This window comes from Nerophis lumbriciformis, linkage group LG03, assembly GCF_033978685.3.
Source record: "Nerophis lumbriciformis linkage group LG03, RoL_Nlum_v2.1, whole genome shotgun sequence".
NCBI lineage: Eukaryota > Metazoa > Chordata > Actinopteri > Syngnathiformes > Syngnathidae > Nerophis > Nerophis lumbriciformis.
This window is the reverse complement of record NC_084550.2, coordinates 48,352,501-48,371,740: the sequence shown is the minus strand read 5'-3', so window position 1 is coordinate 48,371,740 and position 19,240 is coordinate 48,352,501. Positions and strand designations below refer to the sequence as shown.

At 39.1% G+C, this 19,240-nt stretch overlaps 1 protein-coding gene across 1 annotated transcript in view; it reads right to left on the bottom strand.

The window, feature by feature from the left end:
* Positions 1 to 203: 203 nt before the first annotated feature.
* poc1a (POC1 centriolar protein A) overlaps positions 204 to 19,240 on the bottom strand; it is a 57,016-nt gene continuing 37,979 nt past the window's right edge. The window contains exons 10-11 of the mRNA XM_061938329.2: positions 12,751 to 12,891; positions 204 to 876 (exon numbers count right to left, since the gene is read on the bottom strand). Of these exons, the coding sequence (XP_061794313.1) occupies positions 712 to 876; positions 12,751 to 12,891 (306 nt within the window). The 3' untranslated portion in view covers positions 204 to 711. The remainder of the gene's footprint in view (positions 877 to 12,750; positions 12,892 to 19,240) is intronic.

Genomic DNA, 19,240 nt, shown 5'->3' with positions numbered 1-19,240 from the left:
TAGAGGTGAAAGTGACTCACTGCGAGCTTGGGGATGACAAAACTCACGACTCACGCTGTTCACATCTCTGCTAAGCGGACAACAAACATAGTCAATGTCACGATGTGGACCAATTGTAGAAGGAAGCAAGTGGTGACCTCATCGCTCTGGCAATAACAATGACAACAAACATGGGCATACAAAAGTTAGCAAATAGCATCAGGATTCTCTTTATTATCAAGTAGGGGTAAGAGTAAAAGTCAGGAGTTAAAAACAAATACAAAAATAACCGCTAAGATAAGTTAAAGGGAAAAATCTGGTGGTTTAAATAAATGCCAAACCCGTACGAGTCTGTTTCTGCTGTCTGAAAATGTTGATTTTACTTTTCAAATGCCTTAATTCCTGTTCTGAAGGTACTTTGATGCATTTTCCTTTGTATTCAGACATGAACTGTTCAAATTTGGGTGTAAATTTCAAAGATGAGTATTTCTAAGTGCAATGAATGAGGCAATAGCTTTAGGCTTTTAATGTTTGGTTAATCCGATTTTCCTGTGTGTTTCGACGAAGAAGAGCTTACGGTTGCCCTTGTTGCCTGCAAAGAGACAGCTAAAAACAGACGTGTGTTGCATAGGCAAGTACAAAATGTCGCCTACTGCAGACACACACTCAAGATACTTTATCAGCAGAACAGACACTGTTGGAAGTCACCACTGTTTGCCACAAAAAACTTCTCTAAGAGTCATCTGCGAGGACAAGGTCTTTATCAGCTGAGTACGGGGCTGGTGTCCAGTCCGCCTCGTCTGTAAACGCTTGAATTTGAGACACCGTCTGGTCCTGTAAAGACTGCTTCAGTTTGTCTTCTGTCAGCGTCAGCCGATGTTCCAAGATGGAGACTGTCTGCATGGGGAAGAGCGACAGAATAAGAGGAGATGGGAAAGGAAGATCAGGGGAAGAAGGATGACATGTTTGACAAGGATGTGCAGCATCAGCTTGATACTAACGACCACATAATAGATGTTATTGTACGTCTGAATGAGGCAGTGTGCGTATGAGACAAAACTATGTTGTCGAGGAAAAGTCTCATTCGGAGTATAAACCTAGAAGATGACATTGATGCTCTGGATTCTACAGTACTTAAGGGTAGTTAGTGTACAGCTTGTCAAGCAGTACATATGGACTATCCACTAAAAATGAGTCAACATGACTAAATATAGCAACACAAGTACACCTCAGAGTGAACATTTTTTAATCGTGTCCTCAGTGTGAAAATGTAGTGATATCCTTGTTAGATAGCACTGTTTTGGTCCTCGAGGACATGGTATTGAGCAGAGCTGTAAAGGCTGTTACTGGAATTGTCTTCCACACCTCCATGATGACTAGTGAATGTTATACACCTTGTGCTTCTCCACCTTCCTTCCCCCCGCTTGAGGATGCCCCACAGGAAATCAATTGGGTTCAAGTCATAGCTGCCAACATTTGGCGTTTGCAATCCAGTAGATCTCCCGACACCAAGGTAAGTGACTGACCACACTGTTAATGGATGGATTTATTTTTTTCTAATGCATTAGAATGCGTAAAATTCCGCTATGGAATCAAAATATTGCCAGCCCCACTAATCATATTTCTGACAGAAACTTGACAGTTTTAATAATAATATGTACTTGTAATGCACCCTTATCAATTTAATAATCATCTGATTGCATATGGGAGTTTTAGAATTCAGTTTATACTTGCTTTATAAATACATACGTCCATGTTGTAATAAAAACAAATCAGTTACATTTTTTTAAAACATAATAAAATAGAAAAAGGAAATCAGGATATTTAACTCTAGCTTTAAGGAGTATTTAACTGAACGCCTACCGCCCGAATGCAGCAGAGATAGGCTCCAGAGCCCCCTGCAACCCTGAAAGAGGGACAAGCGGTAGAAAATGGATGGATGGATAGATATCCAGAAAGCTAAGGACCAGGGCCCATGATATGTACCTTAAAGGGGTCATATTATATATTTTTTCGACATTTAAAACACTTCCTTGTGGTCTACATAACATGTAGCAGTAATGTTGGTTCTTTGGTCAAAATGTTGCATAGATTATGTTTTACAGACCATTTTCAAAACCGCTTTTTGAGCGTCTCTTTAGGATGTCCCATTCTTTTGGGTGGTCTTATTTACGTGCGTCCACTTCGACTGTGTCTTCTCCCCGACAGCCATGTTGGTAGTTTTTAGCTCTTCCATATCGAGTCTACTTACAGATATAAGTTAGAACTATACGCTACCTTACATTATAAATGGCAACAGCAAGGGATGCATGTGCATATACGAGTCGGTCTGCCCTACAACAAGAGGATAGCAAAAAAGAAGGAACTTATTGACTGCAACGTTAGACTAAAATGGAAGACTCGCACAAATCTCTCTGAGTAAACCTCTACCATATATGAAGATATCTGCTGATGTCACATGTTGGAAAAATGTCACAAGTTCTGCAAATTCCAAATGGCTTGTTTGAAGAAAGTATGAAGAAAGGCAGTATTGTTTTATAATTATCTCAATAATGCCTCCATGGTTTGATTTCAAATGTTTGTGACCTATGCAGATCCCAAATACACAAAAACTGGTACCAATAGGTAAGAAAAGATGGTTTTACATTATAGGTACCCTTAAAGTATTTTTAATGATACTCATCTGAAGAATTCTCTTTTTAGTAAAGCCTTTAGTTAATGAACCCTAACACTATCTTTTTTAATCCACTTTTTTATCCGTTTTATGAATTTGCCCCTGTTGTTTTGAATTGTAGTTTTAATTCACCTATGTTTTGTACAGCGCTTTGTGATTGCATCGGTGAAAAGCACTTTATAAATAAAACGTACTTACCGGTACTTACTTACATGAAATGTAAAACTTCCATGTTTTAATCTCATCAAGTGGATAACACTGTATAGTCAAAACGTTATATTTTATGCTGGTCAAAGATCCTTTATGTGACAGGAACGCTCTGCTATTTAGAAAAAAAAACTACTTTAAAAAAACACTCGTCATTGAGCTTCCAAATGACAGGCGTGATCTGTTTTAAGGTCCTAATGTAAAAACAACGAATACAAAGTTGCTCTGTGGAGTGTTCTGCTTTTAGAAATCTTATGCAAAAATGTTAGCAAGTAAGTTTTTAACGTATGTGCTATTCAACTGTCATTACAGGCTGGAGCTGGGCTACTGGTTAAATGGTTCAAAGTGACGTAGAACAAGAAGCCTTGGACCTTTGTTGTCCCACCTTTGGCTTTAGGTTTGTCTTTGTGCTTGACATAGCTCATGTGTGGTCAGAGCCAATGTGTTTAGTAGGTTGCTAGTGATTGATGCTATATGCTGGCCAGCTGTACTGCTGCTGTTTTTTTTTTGCCCACACTCACACAAACGTCACAATCTGGGAGATATTTAATTGGGTTAGGATGTCTGTAGACAATTGAAATTTCAGGAAGTCTTCCACAAAATCCGGATGAGTTGGCAGCTATTTCAACTGTGGAGAAGACAAATTTGTCCACTCCATTATCTTCCTCAGCAAGACACCAACTTTCTCATATTCAGCTTTCATAATTTCACAGAACAGGTTGAATTGAACAAATTGCCTCAATGAACCTTGACACCCAGTTCCCAGCAGAACTTGTGTAGCCCCACACCTTGACTGTCAACAGGACATAATTACATTTTCAGTTGAGAGTAAATGTATACTGCTACACAACCTGTTCTGTGCTTTAAAAATATATACTAATAAAGATGCTTGCTGAAAGATGTGGTGTGTACTGTCTTTTGTGAGATACTGTAACTGCAGTGACCCATACAAAGTTGAATGGCTTCAAATTTCCAAGTCAACCAACAAATACACGTTAGTACCATTAGGCTTGCCGTTTCAAAGATAATTTTTTTCCTTTGTTATTTTCAACAGTTACTGCAGTAAAAAATGTCTGTTATTTTGGTCTTCCGTCATTTAACTTTTCCTCAGCTGCTGATTCTGTTTTTTTATAACGAGTAAAACTAGAAGACATGTAGGACAAGGGAACAATGAGAGCTAATTGCAAAAAGCTAGACAGTATAATAACGATCCCAAACTGACATCTGGGGAATCATAATTACAACAACGGTTCTGCAAAAATCGTCTGAAAGAAGGCAGACAGTGACTCTAAATCTCTCACTTGTGTTGCCTGGTGACGAACACAGTGCGGCATGTAAGATGGCAAATTTTGGTACAGTGAACAGAAGACAATGTCGAAGTGTCTTGTGCGTTTAGTTGGGAATGCATCAAAAAAATGTATCCTTCTGTTTGTTCTCTTTTTGTGAAAAGTATACCGTTATACAACTATTACAAGATTGCACCATGGTTAGAAACTGTCCAATGTTTTGTAGCCATTCTTAGCACAGCATGTCAACCATGCTGGTCGGGATCATTTTGTTGCCAGTTGCAAACCTAAGTACTTAATTTTTGGACCGTTTTATAAGTTCACGTTCACACATTGCCATTTTAGGATGGTGATTCATGGTGTTTTTCAAACCGATGTGAACAGTGTCTCAAAAATGGCACAAAGCTCTTTCAATATGTTTTGAACACAGCGCCAACACAGATTGGCGCGGTAGAATCAGGGACCTCTCCAAAGGCGGCGGAGTCTGCCACCTTCTACTCCACATCAACAGCAATACCACCACGTTGCTCCTTGATGAGGCGTTGATCCTTCCGTGTTTAACACCGCCACCTCTGTGTCGTTACTGTGTTCACATTGTGAAGGTCTGGGAGGAAAATGTGACTGGTGGATTGTGGCAGTGTTAACACAATATTATTCTTGATCTTGCAGTTCAAACACGAAGGCTGCTGTTCTTTAGACGGCAAAAGGCCTTTTGAAAATAGCCCATTTTGAACCGCTAATACCGCCACAAAATGTTTTTACATGTTTATTATTTTTAAACACTCTCAGGGATCATGACGAATGAGTGATGGGTGACCAGGTTTTGTGTTCGGTGCCAACATGGTCTAGGGTGGAGCATAGCGAATTGTCAAACCGCCGTCTAAATCGGCAATGTGTGAACACCCCCTAAATTCTTATCAAAATGCAACATAGCCATTTGTATTACGAAAGACCACATTTAAAAGGACATACTAAGTGGTTCTGAATTGTGCAATATATTGGCTTATTTTTCATTAGTTTGTATCGACTGAAACCATTACCTTAAATACTGTCAGTACCAATTAAATTATGTGCACTTACGAAAGATTATGCATCAGATCATATGTCATTTAACCACATCCCACCCGCACACATACACACACAACTGAACCAAATTAAACGAAAGACAACACTAAGGGTCTTTGACTATCCCAGTCTAGGCATACAGAAAAAGCAAAATTGACTTAAGTCATTATGCAACTGTCCTGAAATGAATACATCAGAACCATGACATAATCAGAGTATAATCAGATTTTTTGCTCTGTGATTTTTGGTTTGATATTCAACAGAGCTTTGATCAGACTTTTCTGCAATATGCAGCAATGAGATGAGATAGAGATATTGTGTTAGTCTGCTACGTTGTTACCTTATTTTTTTATTGGTTTTATTTTGTCCTTACTTGTATTTCTGTTTCAGACACCACAGGTTTTGGTCACATCACCACACCTGCTTCGTATCCGCCATCATATTTATCGATAAGCTCAAAAGATTTTGACATACATTTCTTAACATTCATCATCTCGTCATGATGCCCTATTACTTTCTTCATATTTTCTTTGTGTGTCCTCCAGGAGTTTAGTGTATTATAATCCTTGTCTGTCTTGTTGCTAGCGGTCTAAAGCTACTAGCCTTTGCTAGTTTTTGCTCACTTGAAGTATTCCTGCCAGTTTGTTGTTTATGGGACCTACTTTCTTTGTTTTTGTGGTGGTGCATTTGTGTTTCCTTATTGCACTTTTGTCACCTCTTCCCCCCCCCCCTTCTTTTGTGAATTAAAGACTATATTTACGTTGAACTGTAACTGCTGCCTCTGTCCCTGCTTCCAGGGTCTAAATCTCAAAATTTAACAGCCACAAGGGGAAAAGGACCAACCTGTATTGAAACAAAGCATCAGATAAGTACATTTTCAATGAAAGACTACTGAATGAACTAGATCAGACCTGGGCAAATTAAGACCCGGGGGCCACATGCGGCCCGTTAAGTTTATCAATCTGGCCTGCCGGACATTCCCAAATATATATATATTTTTTAAGATGGAAAGTGTAGCTGCCATTGTGATGTGCAGTGATGTTTTCTAATTATCGTAAGTCTTTAACTATACAAAGTCAATGGTTGGAATCTGTGCTTTTGCATGATATACTAGTTACTATGGTAATCTAATTAGTTACTATGGTAATCTAATTAGTTACTATGGTAATCTACGTTAAAGCAGCTCAGACGAGGCACCAAGCAGTGTGGGTGGGGAGCGTTTCCACATAGTGTTTCCAGAGCGGCCAGCCTGAAAGGCGGGTGTCAGGGGCAGACGTGGAAGGAGATTTTCACAACAAAGTTCTAAAGCTTGGTGATATATCAGATGTATCAGATTGTAGGTGTGTTTTTTTTTTTTTTACCCTTCGTGTTCATATTTCACTGTGTTTGTTGCATTTTTTTTGCATTTCGCTTTATTGTAAAATGTGTCGATCAAGAGGCGGTGTGACGTTCATATGTTGTCAATACTCAGTGTTTTATCGTTCATAGTCAATATTGTAAATCCCACATTCTTTATTTTCATGTACATTCTGGGTGTCTTATTCAGTAAAAAAATGTAAAATTTAATTCCGTTTTTTAAGGCGGTCTGCTTTTAGCGTTCAATTAGACTTTATTTTGAGTTTTTGTATTAGTTTTCCTAAAAATAGGACCCTAACACACAGTGTGCAGCAGATTTTCACAGCTTACATATATATACACACACACATATGTATAGATAGATAGATAGATAGATAGATAGATAGATAGATAGATAGATAGATAGATAGATAGATAGATAGACAAATTTTTTTTCTCTAAATTTGGCCTGCCGAGTCAAAATAATTGCCCAGGCCTGAACTAGATGGTACGCTTACATAACGCGCTGCCTTTTCACACTTGAAAATCCATTCCATTAAGTTTTTCTTTGTGTTAAACCTGAGATTTATGAGAACTGTCTACACACAAAACTTAAAGGGACGGTTTGCAAAATCTACAAGGATGGCTAGGAGGCGCTACCTTTTAATGTATTTTAAGCATTATATTCTGCCGTCTTACGAAAAGTAGGATGTAATGACCTAATTATGTAGGACGTATGTAACACACGCAAGCGCATTCGCTTTGGGTGTAAGGTTAATGATAGCAATTTGGATAGTTAGTGTAAGCTGTCATTGAATATACCGTATTTTTTCGGATAAGGCGCACTTAAAATCCTTTTAATTTTCTCAAAAATCGACAGTGCGCCTTATAACCCAATGCGCCTGATGTACGGAATAATTCTGGTTGTGCTTACCGACCTCGAAGCTATTTTATTTGGTACATGGTGTAATGATAAGTGTGACCAGTAGATAGCAGTCACACATAAGCGATACGTGGAGACTGCAATATGACGCCAGTAAACAACACCAAAACTTTAAATGTTCCATTGAGAATATAGAACACTACACACACGGCGCTCAAAAATCTGTCAAAATGTTTTAGTACGACTTTGGTAAGCTATGAAGCCGCACCGCTTGATGGATCGGCGCATTACGGCTACTGTAGTCAGATGTACTGTGCTTCAACATATGAGTATTATAATGGTGTCTGTGTATAAGGACCGCAAAATGGCACCTATTAGCAGATATTACCTGGCTTTCTGTTTCACAATATTACGCAAAAACAACTTTTCTTACCTTCTGATACCTGCTGGTGTATATTTGGGATCCGCAAAAGTCCTGAAAATGTGCGTGTGTCCGCCATTGTAGTTCATGCCAACAAGTTCCAAAGTAGCGTAAAGTTCTAACTTATATATGTCAGTAGACTCGCTATAAAAGCGCTAAAAACTACCTGCGTAGTGGGTTTACATTATTCACCCAAGGAACTTTAGTTATTGGTTATCGGATGGTTTTTCACCGGACACATTTCCGGCGTTGTTGTTGCACTAGTGAGCCACGGATGAGGAGATGCTGCTCCGTTATTAATTTAAGTAAAGTCTGAATGTCATTAAAACAGTTAGCGCCATCTTTTGACACTTCTTCCACACCCGTCCTTGCACGCTACACCGCTACAACAAAAATGATAGGGAGAAGACGCTGTTGAAGGTGAGCCACGTAAATAAGACCGCCCACAAAACGGCGCATCCTGAAGCGACTGTCAGAAGGCGATTTGAAGATGGTCTGTAAAACATAATCTATGCAACATTTTGACCAAAGAACCACCATTACATGTTATGTAGACCACAAGTAGGGGTTTTACATTTAGAAAATCATAATATGACCCCTTTAATGCGCCTTATAATCCGGTGCGCCTCTTGTATAAAAATACACCTGAATAGACCCTCTCATCAGCAGTGCGCCTTTTAATCCGGTGTGTCCTATGGTCCGAAAAATCGGGATATGCGTGTATGTGCTGACGCGACAGGATGAGTGACAGCCGGAAACACTAATTATTTTTCCCGGGCTGTAAAATGTTTTTATTATGTAAGCAGGTTGCAAACAGCCCCTTTAACACATGTGCAAATCGTTGAAATCTGCCTGTATTTTGTAGTCTAACATATCAGTTGTGTTGTATGAGGCCTATTCTTTGGGTTCATCATACACACAAGACATCTCCTGCTATTTCATCCAACCAAGTCTAGCAAAAAGGCTCGTATATCCTTACTCTCCCTGCCTCTGTTCTCTAAATCAATAATACCCTGTTTATCTTACCAACCTGATATGGCCCCAATCCTCAGTCCTGCTAATGTCGTTTGCGTGCGTGTGTGTGGTTGTGAAAGTGTCCTCGGGCGACAGCCACACGATACTGGCCTATAGTTTTCCCCTGCAAGGAACCAAAGATGTTTGCTCCTAAAACAGAGCCAGGAGTTTTGTTTTTTTACTCTTGAATGCACACCGCCTTCAGCCTTACTGGGTCTTTGTTACACCAAATGTGTCATCACTTTGGTATGGCCCAATGACAGACCATCAAGTCAAATGTTTGAAGGGAAATCACTTATCAAAAAGCCTCCAAGGGGCCATTACAGAGGATTGTTTTTAAAGGTCCCTAATTTTACTATTAAAAAGTCTCAGAGGTCCTACAGTAGTGTACAAGAACAGTATTGTCCAAAATTTTAACATTGATACTGAAATTAGCTATTAAAAAAAAGTGCCTTTGTGTGTCTGTAGTTTAATGTCTGTCTGTAGCTTCAAAACTCAACCCCATGGGAACAACTAGAAACCTTGTAAGGGTTTCACAGACGCATCACATTTGCTTTTCCCTTAACGATAACAACACTATTACTCATGGCAAACTACTGTGGGACAAAACGATGATCCAGAACCTTATATATATCAGCCTGAATATAAGGAGAATGCTAAACAAATCCAGCTTTAGTGACACACTAAGCATCATGCAGCACTATTGCTAAGTGCTAAACAAGAAATACAAACTATGAACATAATTAGAAAATCCTTTACTGTACAACGTCTGCTCTCACTAGGATGCCAACTAATGGAATGTTTATATCTTCCCGTTTAGATAAAAAAACTAATCATAATCCTCATAAAGGGTTAAAACCAAAAAAATTAGAATGCCGCAAACAAGCGTCTTTTTGTCTCTCTCGACATCTACGGGTATAAGTTGGATGTCAAAGTTGACCGACTTCTTGGTTTATTGCCACATCCTTCTACTATCCAGTTGAAAGGCATTATTTATAATGTAGTAATAGCTTTCACCAGCTCAGAGGCAGTGCAGAAGCTCACCGTCTCAATATGTCAATATAGCAGCATAAGCTAGTCAGCTCTCTGTGATCACGGCGCCTCTAAATATAGTTTGCCTGCGTTAGCACGTATAATAACAATATTGCTAATACTTGGCTAATATTCAGGTCATGAGATGTAAATTGTTGGCGGTTTTTGGATGTTTTTTAAGAAGGCTTTATGGGTGGAATAGTGTCCTCCCATTAGCTGCATTGTTAGCCACCTCATACTGGCCATATTTTACGAATTAGAATGCATAAAAAAATAGTAAAACGTGTGTTCTTTTCTCACATACGGATTGTGAATGATTCCCAAAAATTACCAAAAAAGTGCACTTCCTCTTTAACTACCAATAGGGATAAGACAGGGACCCGGGGGCTAGTCGACAGCAGACAAGTTAAAAAAAAACAGCCAAGACAGCAAATTGTGCCTTTGGAAGCCTCTGTCGTATGCTGAATAATTAATCCGCCTCCCTCAGATTCCTTGACTGTGAGAGTTGCAGAAAGCTGAATGCTGAAGCAAGGAAATATGAATTGGCATCTATGCTTTCGCTTGCTAGATAGCTGGGTTATTGTATTGTCACGGCCACCATATCTTTTTAGTAACCCTGAATTGTGTCAGAGATTCCAGGCATTCAGACTTTCAGGGAGCAAGTATTAGCGAGAAAATGTGAATGGGTGACAAAGCGTGTCTTAGCCTGCATCTCATGAACTACTGGCTGCATTTTTTTCTGAATCCTATGCAGGTTTCTACACATGTCTGCCCATATGTTTTACTTCAAGGAGTCTCTGTGGCATGTTCTCATTCAACGGTTTGACATGTGTGAGACCATTTTGTGTCTGCCTTTTATTTGTGTGGCTTTTTTTCCCCACAGGTCCACCATATATTTGGTTATTTGTTATTCCTTACCATGTTTCATTAAGTTCTGTCTTCTTTAAAAGGTTTACACGGAAGCGTAAGGAATATATTTCGGCTTGCACTCTCAGAGAAGCTAACTGGAACAACACATGGGAAGAACAAAGCCATCTAAAAGTAATCCTGACATAATACATTGCTGAAAAGACAGGAAAAGCGTTCTAGAAACACCTTCTCAGAATAATTATTCATTAATCAAATATGGATAAAACACCAAGACCTTACAATGCACTCAGTACATATTTGTCTATATTGTGTGTATGTGATTGGTTGGTATATAAGATTAATCAGTCAGATTCAGTTCCATATTCCATGGAATCGCTTATGTAATCATTTTTTGCTTTCTGAGCGGCTGAAAGCATCTCTGGCCTACAAGTTGAAAAGTAAAAAGGAAGCTTTTGTTCTCAAAGTGTGCGAGTGGGTGGGAAGCTGAAGTTAAAGAGGCTGTTTGCAACATTTACACAGATGCCTAGAGGGCGCTAACTTACCAATGTATTTTAAGCGAAGTGAAGTGAAGTATATTTATATAGCGTTTTTTCTCTAGAGACTCAAAAGCATTATTTACTGACGGCTGACTGAACTAAGACAAAACTGAAATAATTGTCTGTGGCCCACAAAAGCAAAGATAAACTGCTATTAGTCACCTTGAAACCTTCTCCCTGAAACCGAGTAATAAGGTTAAAAATGCAGGGGTAATAATGGATTCAGACTTGAACATTAAAAGCCTCATTAAATCACATCAGCAGCTTTTCACCACCTGAATGACATTGCCAAAATCAAAGTAATAATGTTCAAAACAAACTTAGAAAGGCTAATCCATGCCTTTGCCTCCAGTAGGTTGGACTACTGTAATGACCTTCTCACTGGGCTCTCTAAACAACCTGTAAAGCAGCTGCAGTACATCCAGAATGCTGCAGCTCGAGTCCTCACTAGAACCAGGGAATATGACTATATTAGTCTAGCGCTTAGGCCACTGCACTGGCTTCCTGTTACTCAGAGAGTAAACTTTAAAACAGCTCTGATTGTGTACAATTTTTTTCATGGTCGTGTGATAAAGTACATCTCTGACATGTTAGAACCATATGAACCATCTTGGGCTCTGAAAACCTCAGGGAGTAGCCCCCTGCTGGTGCCCAGAGTCACGACGAAACATGGTGAAACTGTGATTCAATTTCTTGCTCCTAAAATCTGTAATAGTTTCCTAAAAGACTTTGACAACATTGGCAATGTTCATATCCAGGCCAAAACACTCTTATTTAATTGTGCATATGACAGCTGAAAGTATTTTATTTACAATCTTTGATTTAAATTTGCATTGCTTTTATGATGATTTTATTCTACGATTTTGAGAATTTGAATTATGATTATTTTTATGATTATTTCATTGTTATTTTTTGTAAATCACTTTGAATTACCGTGTGTAGTAAATGTGCTATACATATAAACTTGCCTTTCCTTACCTTTATCCTGCCCTCTTACGGCTTTAGGACATAATTAAATTTGTACGTAACACGCTTGGATTTTGTTAGCTAATTATAGCGATTTAGATAGATGGTGTTAGCTGTCATTGATTGTATATTCAATGATAACAACATTACTGCAAATTGTTTGTTGCTTCTCTTGGACTGTTTTTGTATGTGTGCACGCGTGTATGTGTTGCCATGACAGGGTGAGTGACAGCCGTAAACACCACTTATTTTTGGGGGCTGGAATTTTCTTTTTTATCACGTAAACTCAGTAATTGTAAAGAATATAGACAGTTTTAAATCAAATGTGTTCTCTTACAACACTAAAGGTAACATAAGCTAGCCGGTGGTGTTTGTTATATCGTTTGCTTTGAAAAATGGAACTGTGAGCAAGTTGCAAACGACCCCTTTAAGTACGGTACTCACTACCTGCCACCGAATAATGAACACGACGTCCGCCTTACCTGCGTGAGTATATTCAGTTGACCCATTATGCTCTCAAGTGTGTTGGTAAGACTCGAGGGAACACTTTCTTCAGGAGTTACTTGGACCCTTGTGTGGCTGGAGGAGGAACTGCTGCTCGAGCTTTTGGCTGGTTCAGGTGGCTGAAAAAACAATACAAGAGGCAGACGAAACAGTGAGTGAATGATGAGTGGTGAGGTGTCCCATTCGAGCTCAACTCCACTCTTAAATAATAATAATAAATTAGATTTTTCTAGCGCTTTTCTAGACACTCAAAGGTCTTATATTGTCCCACAAATGCAGAGAAACAATATCATTGTCAGCATTATTTTGAAACCAAATCAAGCATTAATATTGCAAGTTTTTCATTGATCTTTTTACCTACCTAATTTATATAACTAATAATAACCTGTGCATTTTGTAATAAACATTGACGCATTTTGTAATAACTTCTTGTAATAACAAAATGTGGGTGCTGCACTTTTTTGAAATAACAATTTGGTGCGTTGTGTAATAAACCATGAAAATGTATACCTTATTTTAGAAAAACTATAAGAAACACAAAACATTTAATATTTATAATTATTTTAAAAATCATGTAGGATGTTTCTTTGGTCAAACATGAATCAAATGTAACTATTGATTATAATGAAGAATGTGACTGCAAGCTAGAGACAAGTTATACTAATGAAATATTACTGAGAATAAAATTACCAGTGCACTGAACTTGCCATTTTTAAAGCATCTGTAATTAAAACTAAAGAAACTAAATTAAATAACTGTATTTATTAACATACGTAGTAAATAAAGCAAATTGAATATGTTTTAAATTATATTTTCAATTTTTACTCAACATAAAAACAAATGTAGCAAAATATACAATAACACTGTTAACATGTTTTACAGTCTGGGTGTGTTGATTAAGGCCAAAGTCAGAACGTCCATCAGAATACATACTGGTTGATTGGGGACAAAGAGCACCGTGCCCAAATACATTTCGTTATAATCATACAGTGCATCCGGAAAGTATTCACAGCAATTCACTTTTTCCACATTTTGTTATGTTACAGCATATTCCAAAATTGAATAAATAGTTTTTTCCTCTAAATTCTACAAAAAATTACATCATAATGACAATGTGAAAACATTTTTTAGAGCGATTTTTGCAAACGTAATAAAAATAAAAATCTTACAACCCCAAAGTACATAAATATTCACAGCCTTTGCCATGAAGGTAAAAAGTCAGCTCAGGTGCATCCTGTTTCAACTGATCATCTTCAAAATTTTCCGACAGCTTATTTGGAGTCCACCTGTGGTAAATTCAGTTGATTGGGTATGAAGGCACACACACAAACCAAGAATGGAGTCGAAGGAATTGTCTGTAGACCTTTGAGACAATCAAATCTGGGGAAGGGTACAGAAAAATATCTGCTGCCTTGAAGGTCCCAATGAACACAGTGGCCTCCATTACACGTATATGGAAGAAGTTTGGAACCACCAGGACTCTTCCCAAAGCTGGCCGGCTGTCTAAACTGAGCAATCGGGGAAGAAGGGCCATAGTAAGGGAGGTGACCAAGAACCACATGGTCACTCTGTCAGAGCTACAGCATTCCTCTGTGGAGGGGCAGAACCTTCCAGAAGAACAACCATCTCTGCAGCAATCCACCAATCAGGCCTGTGTCGTAGAGTGGCCAGACGGAATCCATTCCTTAGTAAAAAGTTTGCCAAAATGCAACTGAAATACTTGCAGACCATGAGAAAATAAAATTATCTAGTTTGATTGGACAAAGATAGAACTCTTTGACGTGAATGCCAAGTGTCATGTTTGGAGGAAATCAGGCACCGCTCATCACCAGGCCAATACCATCCCTATTGTGAAGCATGGTGGTGGCAGAATCATGCTGTGGGGATGTTTTTCAGCAGCAGGAAATGGGAGACTAAATGAATGAAAACCTGCTCGAGAGGGCTCTTGAACTCAGATTTGGGCGACAGTTTATCTTTCAACATGGCAATGACCCTAAGCACACATCCGCTCACTTACGAGCAAGGGACACCTTATCCAGGATCTCTTCACAGACCGCAAGCTTGACTTCCTCTGTGTAACTGAATCATGGCAACTTCCCAGAGACTTTTCACAACTTAATGAATCCACTCCTCCTGGCTTTGTTTAAATGTGTCGTCCTTGTGGGGACGGCCGGGGCTTTGAAGGTCTTGCGGCAGTGGTCATCTATCGCTAGACGTGGAAAGTCATTCCACTATCTGTGCCCACATTCACCTCATTTGAAGGCACAGTATTTAAACTTTCTTCCTGGTCCCACTCCCACTATTGTTGCTTGTGAGTTCAAACCCCAGCCGAGTCATACCAAAGACTATAAAAACGGGACTCATTACCTCCCTGCTTGGCACTCAGCATCAAGGGTTGGAATTGGGGGTTGAATTGCCAAAAATGTTTCATCATGCTTGGACAGTTTTGGTTTTCATCAATACATTAACTTCCCTACACACACTAAAGGACATATCTGGACGTAATCTGTTGTTTTGGTATCACCCCCTCTAGCTGTTGAACTGATGAACTTCATGTATCTGACCATTTCCTCCTTTCATATACCGTCACCCTCTCCCTCAGCACATTCAAGTACCACATGGCTTATAAAATTCTGGAAATCAAATATATCAACATCAACACCCTCTGTAACAATACTGACAATATATCTTTCCTGGACCATCTCTCCTCCCCCCGATAAACTGGTAACACACTACAGTAAAGAACTAAGCAGCATTTTAAATTACCTTGCACCGGTAAAATCCCGGTCGGTCTCTTTCCCCACAACTGCTCCCTGGCACACCCCCAAGCTCCAGAAATTAAAGACTAAATGTTGCCAGCTTGAGCGACTACATAAAAAGACTGGTCTCACCATCCACAAGGAAAGGCAAAACTAGTTTACATTACAATGACTATCATCCAAACCAAATCACATTATTACTCCAGCCTAATCAATTCCAATGATGGCCACACCAAGACGCCCTTTTCATTATTTAAAAAAAAAAATTCAACCTCAGGACTTCTCTCCCCCCTGTACTCAGCGGACACCTGCAACTCCATAATGCTCCTTTTTACTGAAAAAAATTCAAAATATTCACAAACAACTTTGCTCCACTTCTGTGCCTCTCTGCTTACCTGAACCTTCACCACAAAGTCAACCTTATTCTACTTTTGTACTCCCCACTCCGTCAGAAATTTCAGACCTCATCAATAAATCCAAGCCCTCCACATGTCAGTGAGATCTCCTTCCCTCAAACCTGGTCAAATCATGCCTCTCCTCTCTGCTTCCCCTCATCACTGTTATTATGCACTCCTCACTTTCCACTGTTATTGTTCCGTCACTTTTTAAAATAGCAGCCATCTCTCCAATTTGGAAGAAACCCAGTTCAGTTCCCAACAATTACAATAACCTCCGTCCCATTTCCAATGTAGCTTTTATCTCAAAATTCATTGAAAAAACTTTTGCACCCCAATTGCACCTCCACCTAACCCGGCACTCCCTCTATGAACCTTTCAAATCTGGTTTTCACCCCGTGAGAGTGCAGAAACTGCCCTGTTAAAAATCACCAACGACCACCTCAATGCAGCTGATTCTGGACTTCTCTCCATCCTCATCCTCCTGGAGTGCAGCCTTCGACATCATCTCATTCAATCCTTCTCAGTAGACACTCATATATTGGCATCAACACCCCCCTGGACTGGTCTTACTCTTACCTTACAGGCCACACTAATTTCATACAGCGCAAATCTTTTACATCTGATCATTGGGACCCCTTTTCTTCATCACTTACCTTCTCCCCCTTGGCCATATCTTACATATATTTAACATGCACTTTCACTGCTACGCTGATGACACCCAGCTCTACTTCTCCACCAAGGCCAATGCCACACTTCCACCCTCACCTTCTGCTTATTTGAAATAAAACCCTGGTTCACCTCAAACTTACTCAAATTAAACAGTGATAAAACCAAAGTAATTATCGTCAGTACAAAATCTGCACCTTCTAAAGTCAATAGTTTCTCCCTAACTATCGGCAACTCCCCAGTGATTCCATCAGATTAAGAGTCTGGGTGCCATTTTGGATGGCACACCGTCATTCCACTCTTACATTTACATCAACAACATTACTCGCTCTGCCTATTCCATCTCCGCAATATTAACCGGCTCCGCCCCTCTCCTACTGTCCATGCTGCCTTCATCCTCGTTCACAGTCTGGTCACCTCCTGCATCGACTAATGTAACTCCCTTCTCTTTGGCCTATTCAATAAGTCCCTTCACAAGCTCCAGTTGGTCCATAACTCTGCTGCCTGGATCATAACCAACAGCCCTCATTCCATCACATCACCCCCATCCTACAAAAACATCACTGTCTTCCAGTCAGGTAAATAATTAAATACATTTTTCTCTATACCTTTAAGGCCATCCACAATATCAACCCCTTCAAATTTGTCAGGCTATCTATCATTACTCTGGCACACTCCCTCAGATCCTCCTCTTCCACACACCTTGCTGTGCCATCAACCCGCCTCGTCACCATGGAGAGCAGAGCTTCCAGTCACTCTGCTCCCAAACTCTGGAACTCTCTCCCACCTGACCTCTGCAATATTGACTCCCTTCATACAATTAAATCTATTGTTACATGATGATTTTATACTTTGTTGTTTTATCATAATCTTTTTATTATTTTATCTGTATATTGTAAAGTGTCCTTGGGTATTTTGAAATGTAATGTATTATTATTATTATAGCAGCCAAGATATCAACGAAATGGCTTCAGGACCACTCTGTAAATGTCCTTGAGTGGTGCAGCCAGAGTCCAGACTTGAGTGCGATTGAACATTTCTGGAGAGATTCCCATCCAACTTGACCGAGCTTAAGAGGTGTTGCAAGAGGAATGGACAAACATGCCCAAAGATAGGTGTGCCAAGCTTGTGGCATATTAAGAAATACTTGAGGTTGTAATTGCTGCCAAAGGTACATTAACAAAGTATTGAGCAACACCGTGAATAATTGTGTACATGTGATTTCTTAGTTTTTCTTATTTCTAACAAATTTGCTAACATTTTGAAACAAACATTTTCACATTGTTATTGCAGGGTAAGGTGTGCAGAATTGTGAGGACAAAAAATAATTTATTTCATTTAGGAATAAGGCTGTAACATAATGTGGAAAAAGTGAAGTGATGTCAATACTTTGCAAATGCACTGTATTCTACATAGTCCAAAAATATTTTCTGACTACAAATCAGCAAAGTCCTTAAAAGTGTTTTTTTTTTTTTTTATTTGGTGTGAGTTTACAGTACGGTATGTACTCAATCTGTGTATAATTTTGCACACTTCTCCTAGAGGAAGTGTATGTTACTACATCAAACATGTCTTAATTTTGACTGTATGTTTCTTTAAAAATGGTATCACTTCTCATATTAAAAAAAAAAACATTCAGGAAGTGGCGTCCTCTAAAGAGGGGTGTTTTGTCATGTGACCACAAAGGTGGCTTAAGTAGGTATTACTGGTAAGTGTTTTTGTAGTGGTACAAGACTAGCAGAGCCGAAAGTTTATGGCGACTGGGGTCAAATTGTCTTAACAATCTGTAGTTTTAGAAGGCACAACAATTAAATCAAGAATGCCTGTTTGCCAATTAGGGACCTTTTTGTTTGTTTTTTTCCACTTACTACAGTTTACGCATCTAGTTTTCCATATGCTGCGCGCACTAAATCGTAAAACCGGAAATCACGCAATACCACTAATGTCAGTAGCCAAAGTAATAAATCTACAATATATAAGAATAATATACAATATATTAATAACATAATAATTATAGCTGTATTAATAATCAATTTATAATCAAAGTGTAGCCCCCGAATCGTAGTCATAATCGAATTGCCCAAAGATTCCCATTCCAACACAATAAGTACATTTTCGTAGCTTTCCACGCTTATTAGTAGATTCCGTTTTAAATTGCCCATTCTGTGATTCCGTTCAATCATGGGGCCCGTGATAAGTCCAAGTCACAGCTGACATTTATTTTGCTCCCCTCAGCTGCGTGTTTGGCACCAAGTTGGGTCAATCTGTTCATATTTATGATTCTGTTTACTACCCTAGGATCACCAGAAAAGTTGGACTCTGATTAGCTTTATTGCAGACATTTCCGCGTGTTTGATCAAGTTTATAAATGCTAACAGCTGATCACTGTGTTTGACCTGAAATTTCATACGATCATGGATCACAATCTGATAATCGCCAAGCCCTACAACTATGTATTGTCAATTTTACGCAAGGTTGGGATCAGGATAATAACAGTGATTCATTATTCCTTGAGATAACAGATTCACATGTGTTTTGTGTCTCTGAGCAAACTTTATATTTTTTTGAAACCACTGCACTGTTAAGATTTCCCTGTTGGGTCTCTTCATGTTGGTCACAATTGTCTCTGTAAACATCTACTAGTG